Raw genomic sequence first — 8,245 nt, 5'->3', positions numbered from 1 at the left:
CCCAACACACACACACACACACACACACACACACACACACACACACACACACACACACAACAAAATAAAAAAGTTTCCTTGTTTTATGAGATGAAATGTACAACAGGTAAAGTAGTGTTCTCCATTCGCTCAGACGGCAAACTCATTAACTTGGTGACAAATTTACAAGTCCACCAGTCCATGTTGATGTTTTGGACGAAAATAATTATTGACAATGGAAGAGTGAGAGCAAAGCCCTTTCATTATACAACTTCTGACTTTCAGGTTCCATTCTAACAATTTGTCCCTCGAATAGAACTATAGATGAGACTAAAATCCTCTGGATTCCATATTCGTTATCATCTTCAGCGCTTGTAAATAAAGAAAGGAAATAGAGGAGTAATGGATGAAAGACCTTACCATTCGAACGTAGGGATTGTCGCCAAGGCACGATTCGCATATGATGGGGAAATCAGAGCGTTCCCAACCATCGGCCTCCACATCTCTTAGCAACCTGTGTGCCATATTCTTCGTGCCCTAGAAATCCTTCTGATGGTCTGAGTTGACGAAAGAAGATCGAAGACGGTCTAAACGCTAAGCGCAAAGGCTCACCGTAGAGCCAAAAGACTAATAGGACTTCCCCGAGCCTTCCTCTGCAAGTGGGAGAACTGGAGAAGCTACTTGTGTGGTTATGTGGTTATCGTCTGATCTGATATCCTATATGTATATAGGTTTCGTCTGGTTGGAAATTAGGGACGGGGAGTGAATTCAAATCAATGGTAGGCCTTGTTTGGTATACATTTTATAATAGATTATAGGTCTATAAAGCATTTTACTCCACACCTAAAATATATTACGAGACCTTACCCAAAACAAAAAAATCTATTACGAGAATTCACACAAACACAACCTTAAAATGGTAAATTATTATTAAAAAACAAAAAACACCTTAAAATGGTAAATATATTACTGAAGAGGCTTCCTAAAAGGCAGTGTGACCACTACATCATAGTGAGGATTAATGGGAGCACACTCAAATAAGCATTTACCTTTTTCATGGGTGGTGGATTCATTTCACCCTTTCCTTATGTATGGGTGTAGAGGTCACATTGCCTTTTAAGTTTCTTTTTCCTATATGTTATAAGAAAAAATAAGGCCAAAAGGTTGTATGTATGGCTCTTACACCTAGATACAGAGTGGAATAAAATGATCACCTAGCTCCTATTTATGCACTTTCACATGCGCTCCCTTTGGCCCACACTAGCGCAGGGGCACACAACCTTTTAGAGAATCTTCTCCCATATTTTTGTAATGGAGAGGGATCACTTCCTGGTCATGTGGCTATTGCATCAGTATGTGGATCAATGAAATAATGCATGGAGGCGTTGATCACAAGGTAGGGTGGTCGATTCATGTGGATTTAGGTATGGGCTTAGGGATCCATGATCTAAGTAGTGTGTGCTGCCTCATAGGCTTCTTCTCCCCTTATTATTTAGTAGAGGGTTCACTTGAAATGCGCTGTGTGGCCCTATGCCAATGTGAGGGCCAATGGGAGTGTTCTTAAAAGCATGAATATGGATGAAATTTTGGCGCCCCTGTGATACATAGCCTAGGAGGCATTTGGGATACATGCCCTGGCACTGCCAGTAGTCCAATGCACACTGAGAGGCTGACATACTAGAAAGGATCCGGGTCCCACCTACTATGCTTTAGCATTTCTTGGTGGCCCTAGGGTAGTACAGTACACATACAAAATGCGCCCGTTAGTTTCTTAGAGGGAAAGCAAATGCTAACATTTTTCTTTTGGTAAAAGCAAATGCTAACATGGAGGGCGGCGAAGAACGCTCTCACCACGGCAGCACGGCCCCTCCCATGTGAAATTAAAAAAAAAAAAATCGTCATTTTCGATGCCAATATGCGTTACCTCATTGGCAACTGCGGCAGGACAAGGGAGCCGTTCTTTTCTCCTTTCGTTGTTCTTGGTAAAGAACTGCTTCGTGAGGTTCAACTATGTTCTTTACTCAGTCTTCACTCAAAGACCCGCGAAAAAGATGAACGTTGAAAGCTTTTCAAAAAAATTAGTTAGTATGGTGAAGTAGCGATAGTTTCCTACGCCGAAACCGTTAGGAAGAAGGATTGCAGCAATGGATCGGATCGTTGCATCGAACGAATTTTCTTTCAGAGTTGGATTCTCTGGCTACAGCGGTCACCTAAGGCTTGAGCCTCTCTCACCAGTTGAGCGAGCGAACCCGCTGAAAGATGTCCCGGATTTCGTTATTGTCAGTATATCTGTACTGTTTGTTTGCATTTTCTCCCTGTTATCGGGATTTCTCTGCTTTCTTGATTGGTTTTCTTGGTTTCTAGGGTTTGGAATTGAAGCTTTATGCAAAATTCGATTTAATTTTTGGCAAAATATTGTAGTTCCGTAAATTATGTAACTATTTGTCGTAGTGGGTTCTATACCGTAGAGGATGCTAAAAACTTTAGATATGACTGTAAACTGCAATTATTATTATTATTATTATATATTTTTTTTTCATCTTGCTTGTAATTATCATGAGCGTTTTATTCCCTTTATTTGATATTTACATTTGGCAATTGAGTATTTGATTTCCTTTTGTGAAATATCTGTAGTGACTTCCAAGGCAAGATTAAAAAAAAAAATTATTTTGACACAGATTTAAACAGATATATCTCGCGAAATGGTGAAATTTTGGTCGAAATATTAAGCAGTTCAGTTTATTAATATAAAAAAAAAAAAAAAAAAAAAAAAAAAAAAAGAAGAAGAAGGAAGAAATATGCATTTTGGAGGTCAAACAATTTAATTTTACCTGAAACTTCAGGGCAAGCCTATTTGAGCATTATTACATGTATTCAAACCATTAGATTGACAATAAAGTACACAAAAAAAGCACAGGTTGCCACTGCATGCTGTAGCCTTTTGTATCTTTTTTCTTATATAAAACCTATTCTACACATAATTTAGTACTAGAAAACGCGACATTCATTTAAAGCAATTGGAATATGTATTTACAATGAATAAAAAACAATTAAATAGTGCACGAATGTTAAAAAGTGTCATCATAGACAATAAGTACACATGTTGACACCTCTATGCCTATGTCAATACTACATGGAGTTCCAGGGTTTCAAGTTATCAATTTACAACCTTATAAGTACGATTTTTAATAGGTACAACTATTACCTTCAAATTTGATTGAAATTAGTTATATATGACAAGGGTTTGTAACATTTTTTCGAAACAATTGAAACATATCATTCATTTTGGCATCGTGACTGAAATTTTGATCAAAACTTTGTAACATATGTGATGCACACATTGTTTTGTTTCGAGGCAGCTCGAAACCAAAATAATTCATCGAAATTTCAGTATTTCAACCGAAATTTTGAACCATGTTCCATTGACTGTGAACAAGGCTTTGCATTTTTAATTACTCCATTTTTATTGACACTGATATTGGTGATTTTTGTTCGCCATCTGATGTTCCAAATTATTTTTTAGTAAGGGTTTAGTAATATGTCACGTGGTCAGGATCTCCAATTGGTCTTAGAAAGCTTATAACAAAGTACCTAGAGAGTTAATTTGGCATGTATTAAAGAAGAGAAGTGTTTCAAGTAAATATGTGGATATAGTTAACAACATGTATAATATGGTGGTGATTAGTGGCTAGCATAAGGACTGTGGGGCTTAAGGTAGTGAATTCCCAATCACAATTTAGTTACATCGAGGATTAGCTTTAAGCCAATATTTTTTTGCACTAATCATAGATGAATTGACTAGAGACATTTAGGATTAAATCCCTTGTTGTATGTTTTTTATGATGATATTGTTTTGGTGGATGAAACAATAGTATGGATAAACGCTAAGTTGGAATATGGAGATCAAAATCTTGGAATCAAATGGTTTTAAGATTAGTAGAATAAAAATAGAGTATATGGTGTGTATACTCTGTTTTTAGTTGGGATAAGGCTGAGTTGTTGTTGTGTTACTTGTGTATGGTGTATAACTTTAGTAACAACATGACGGATAGTGAGAATTGATGAGAGGGGGATACCACAAAGTGAATATTTCAGGTATCTAGGCTCAATCATAAATAAAGGAGGAGAAAAAGAGGATGATGTTACTCACAGAATTAAAATATGATGGATGAAGTGGAGAGATGTGTCGGGAGTGTTGTGTGATCGACGGATTGAGGATTCTTTTAAAACTTGAAGGAAAATTTGATAAATCATACGACTGGATATGATGTATGGAGCTAAATGTTTGGCAGTGGGAAACATCACATAGATAGAATTTAACATAGCTGAGATGGATGCATGGTAAAACTAGAAAGGAGAAAATAAGGAATGTACAAATCAAAGCTGATTTAGGAGTGTAGCTCCAATACATGATAAGCTATGAGAAGGTTGGTTGAGGTGGCATGGGCATGTGCAATGGAGGCCTTTTGATGCTCCTGTACGGACGAGTGATTTGATTCAGACTAAAGGAGCTAAAAGAGTCAGGGGTAGACCTAAAATGACTTTGAGAGAAGTGTTGAGGGAATACATGCATAGCTTAGACCTTTGTTACAAGTACGGATTTGAATAGAGCTAATTGGAGGGTAAGGATCCATGTAGCTGATGATATTTAGTTGGGATAAGGCTGAGTTGAGTTGAGTTTAAGAATATGTCATGTGGCTTCTTGCCAAGCTTTATTGTAGAATTGCCAATCTATGCTGACTTTCCAAGCCTGCACAACACATTAAATGTATTACTTTAATGGCAAACGACAACTTATCCCCGAAAATGAATCTTAAAGTGTTACATCAGATTTCTGCTAAAACTGGATATTTGCAGCAAGTAGCACTGAGTTCTCTTCCTCTAGAAGGCTAATATTTTATTCTTATTCCCATCTTACTTATTATTATCATTTACGTCACTGTCATTGTAAGTTTGTATCCCCCTTTGTTTATCCATTCCAGCCACCGGCATTTGCACCGGAAACACCAGAATCTGTGAGGAAGTACCTGGAGGAGAAATATCTTCTGCCAGAATTGGACCCTGATGAGTTTTCCCCTGAAAAAGCAGGAAGGCAGTGGGATTTTGATTGGTTTGACAAAGCAAAAGAGCATTTGGAGCCATCATTGCCACGATCTGTGGTGGTTCCGACATGGGAATTGCCATTTAGGCGCGTCAAGAAGGGAGCATATGTTCAACACAGATGGGATCCAAAATCTGTGGAGGTCTGATATGCTGCATAAATTTCAAATTGTTGTTCTCTGAAGTAATCCACAATTTATATTTTCCTATGAAATTAACATCACACTGGTTGTTACTGTTTCTGTTATTGTTTTTATTATCTGAATGTGCTCTGTGGTTGGCTGTTTTCATCACTATCAGATGGATGTAGCAGAACTAATGGAAGGAGCTCAGGATTCTGGATCTATGCCACGTATGCCTGGACCTGCAAAAGATTTCGTGAGAGGCACTACCAACAACCGTCCTTTTCGTCCTGGAGGTCTTGATGATTCCCAATCCTTGGAAAGGATACTTCCTGATGGTGCATGCAATGGTGACTGGGTTCGTGAAGTTCTCGATGGTGGCCCTGCACAGGTCATTCCTCCAAGTTGTAAGCATGGATTAGATCTTGGTGATCTCAAGGTATTATAGTATGTTTATAAAGTATTTTGCTTGTATCAAGATGCCTTCTGCTCTCCCTCAGCCCTCCCCTCCCCCCTTTTCAAAGAGATGGGAAGGACTATTGTTTAACTCAAAATTTATCACATGCAATTGAAGGCATATCCATGCTCGTGGAGAGTCAGTAAGGACCAAGGTGTGGTTAAGAGCACATCAGACGAAAAGTTGGTCAGTTATCATTTGTAATCTTGCAGTCTTTTACTTATCATTTTTGGAATTCGTTGTAATTAACCAAGAAAAAGGTCATGCAGTATCTTACTGCATATTTTGCTATATTCTGAGTTTGTTTTGAATATCTCATGCTCTGGTTCAAATTTTAAATCTGGACAAGGCACACCGTGATATTTTATCACATATTTTACACACAATGTATGCAATTAATCTTGATTATATCCAGAAATTTATTTTATTCTTCTTTCTTCCTCAATGGTTTTTACATTTATGCATCTCTAATGCCATTTTCACATTCAACTCATGCTTTTGGTGTTCATGTGATCTGCAGAGTGGTTTGTCTGTACAGTTTGATGATTTATTTAAGAAGGCTTGGGATGATGATATCGTTGAAGAGTCAAGTGGATATGGTATTTATGATCTTCACCTTGGTTTCTAGTTCAGCATATATTTTCTTCAATAATGTTGTCCTATATACTCTTGGTGAGTCAAATAGGAAGAGATACAATTTTTTTTGGGTTTTAAGTTGAATTGCTACTGCTTTTCTTCCTTGAGATTTCTGATACTGATCTCGATTACCACAATGAAGCTTTAATCTTCCTGATTACCTTTTTAACTTTGTTGTCATACATGTTCTGCATTTAATTTTCTTCAAATACCTCTTGGGATTTATCTGCACTCAGTATGTCAAGAGTGATCACTTATTTTGGTGACAGAGAACCCATTTGTGTAACTTTGATATGTACACTCACTCGGTATTATATTGAAGAAGTCAGAAATGGGAACAACCACTCTGGTTTATCTATTTTTCCTTGTACTAGTGTAGAATCCTTTTGGGACTTTGTGATATCATATTTTTGACAATGTAATCATTCCTTGTACTGGCTATCTACTGGATTTTGTTTGTTACCTAATTTCTGAGGCCATCATAGATGTGATGATTTGCAGATGAGATGAATTCATGCGCTCAAGTAAAGTTTGCGCAGGAACCAAAATAAAAATTTGAGATGTCATTGCCATTATAATTTTGTAGAAACTACTTGTGAATATTGGCTTGAGAAGTAAGTTGATGCTTTTTACTTGATTTTTGTTTGTAAAGATAATCTCTTTGAAGCGGAGCCGGGTAAGCTAGAAACTGATGTGGAAAAGGATGCCACTGTGACTAGTAGTGTTCCTGGTTCTGAAGCTTCAGTGTTAGATGAGATACTGTTGGCTGATCCAGGAGGATCAACATCAAGGTTCGATGGAACTGGTGATAGTGGTGGACAACAGCCAAAAGAGGTATTCGTCTGTTCTGGACTTGGTCAGCAGTTCACTTCCCCCTTAGAGTTCCTCATTCTTTAATAGTATAGTCCTAACTTTGGCAGTCTGTTCTCTGGTATTGCATTCTCTTTCTATTTTGTTTATGTTCAGAAGGTTGATTTATAACTGTTACTTGTGGATTTATTCCTATCCTGCCTTTTACGGCGAATGCTTTTGTTATTGAGTCCCCCCATACTGTCTGCAGGCTTGGGCTATTAGTGGAGGGAGTGAAGGGATCGCGGATCATTTTCATGAACTTGTTCCTGACATGGCCCTTGATTTTCCTTTTGAATTAGATATATTCCAGAAGGAGGTACTGCTTCTTTAACTTTTCAACCTTTCCTTTCTGATGGCAAAATGATGGGTGGTTGAATAATAAATGTTGTTTGTGAGAAAATTATGACCTGAACTATGCTTTTTAACCAACATTCATTATACCTGTTATATCATGGCATGCTGTTTTGGATTGTAAATGTCTGGATGAAGTAAAACTTGTAACAAATCATGTGGGACACCACTGTTACATTTAGTAATGTCATAGCCTCAAATACCTAAAAAGATGTATTTTTTATCTTACTTCTTTTGTATTACCTTTTCCCCACTTCATTTCAGTTTTTTTGCTTATGAAGCCATGGGACAGTTCTCTTCTCATATTATCATTTTTTTCTTTTTTATTTATCATATTAATGCAGATCAATCAGATTTGACAGATATGATTGGCCTACAAGACTACAAGTAATGTGCTCACTAATTAATGGAAGAGACCCCGATCTGGCGGCTAGATGTGGGTAAAATCTGTTCTCAAATCTAACGGTCAAATTTGAAGATAGATGCTAGAAGATCCTAACAGCTAGTTTCCAGAATTTAAATTAGTCATAAAATTGGCAAGTATTTGAATTTAATGGGTTGGATGGACGAGAAGAAAGAAGGGTCAATGGATGTCATGGAGGTGGTAAATTAGGGATGAATTTAGGAATTAGGAGTAGCCTATGATGGGGATGAGGAAAGAAATCAATTAATTCCATAGAGTTGTCCCAAGGAGGAAGGGAGAGAGGGAGAGAGAGAGAGAGAGAGGGGTGCAAACCGGGGGGGGGGG

The 8,245-nt window shown here is 37.6% G+C and overlaps 2 protein-coding genes across 4 annotated transcripts in view; one reads left to right on the top strand and one right to left on the bottom strand.

The window, feature by feature from the left end:
• The window catches only part of LOC122072627 (zinc finger CCCH domain-containing protein 40-like), a 7,496-nt gene extending 6,759 nt beyond the window's left edge, over positions 1-737 (bottom strand). The window contains exon 1 of the mRNA XM_042636996.1: positions 400-737. Within this exon, the coding sequence (XP_042492930.1) occupies positions 400-504 (105 nt within the window). The 5' untranslated portion in view covers positions 505-737. The remainder of the gene's footprint in view (positions 1-399) is intronic.
• A 1,027-nt stretch (positions 738-1,764) lies between these two features.
• LOC122073812 (DExH-box ATP-dependent RNA helicase DExH11) overlaps positions 1,765-8,245 on the top strand; it is a 33,077-nt gene continuing 26,596 nt past the window's right edge. Inside the window, exons 1-7 of one of the 3 annotated variants that reach the window (XR_006138877.1) lie at positions 1,765-2,258; positions 4,962-5,222; positions 5,380-5,640; positions 5,776-5,844; positions 6,179-6,257; positions 6,947-7,128; positions 7,355-7,462. Coding sequence is in view for 2 of the 3 variants with exons in the window: in XM_042638456.1 (XP_042494390.1) it covers positions 2,124-2,258; positions 4,962-5,222; positions 5,380-5,640; positions 5,776-5,844; positions 6,179-6,257; positions 6,947-7,128; positions 7,355-7,462 (1,095 nt within the window). In the remaining variant the exon portion in view is untranslated. The remainder of the gene's footprint in view (positions 2,259-4,961; positions 5,223-5,379; positions 5,641-5,775; positions 5,845-6,178; positions 6,258-6,946; positions 7,129-7,354; positions 7,463-8,245) is intronic. The other 2 variants (XM_042638456.1, XM_042638455.1) reach the window with 2 other exon arrangements.

The sequence above is a fragment of the Macadamia integrifolia genome, chromosome 3 (assembly GCF_013358625.1).
Source record: "Macadamia integrifolia cultivar HAES 741 chromosome 3, SCU_Mint_v3, whole genome shotgun sequence".
Lineage (NCBI taxonomy): Eukaryota > Viridiplantae > Streptophyta > Magnoliopsida > Proteales > Proteaceae > Macadamia > Macadamia integrifolia.
This window is presented reverse-complemented; position numbering and strand designations above follow the sequence as displayed.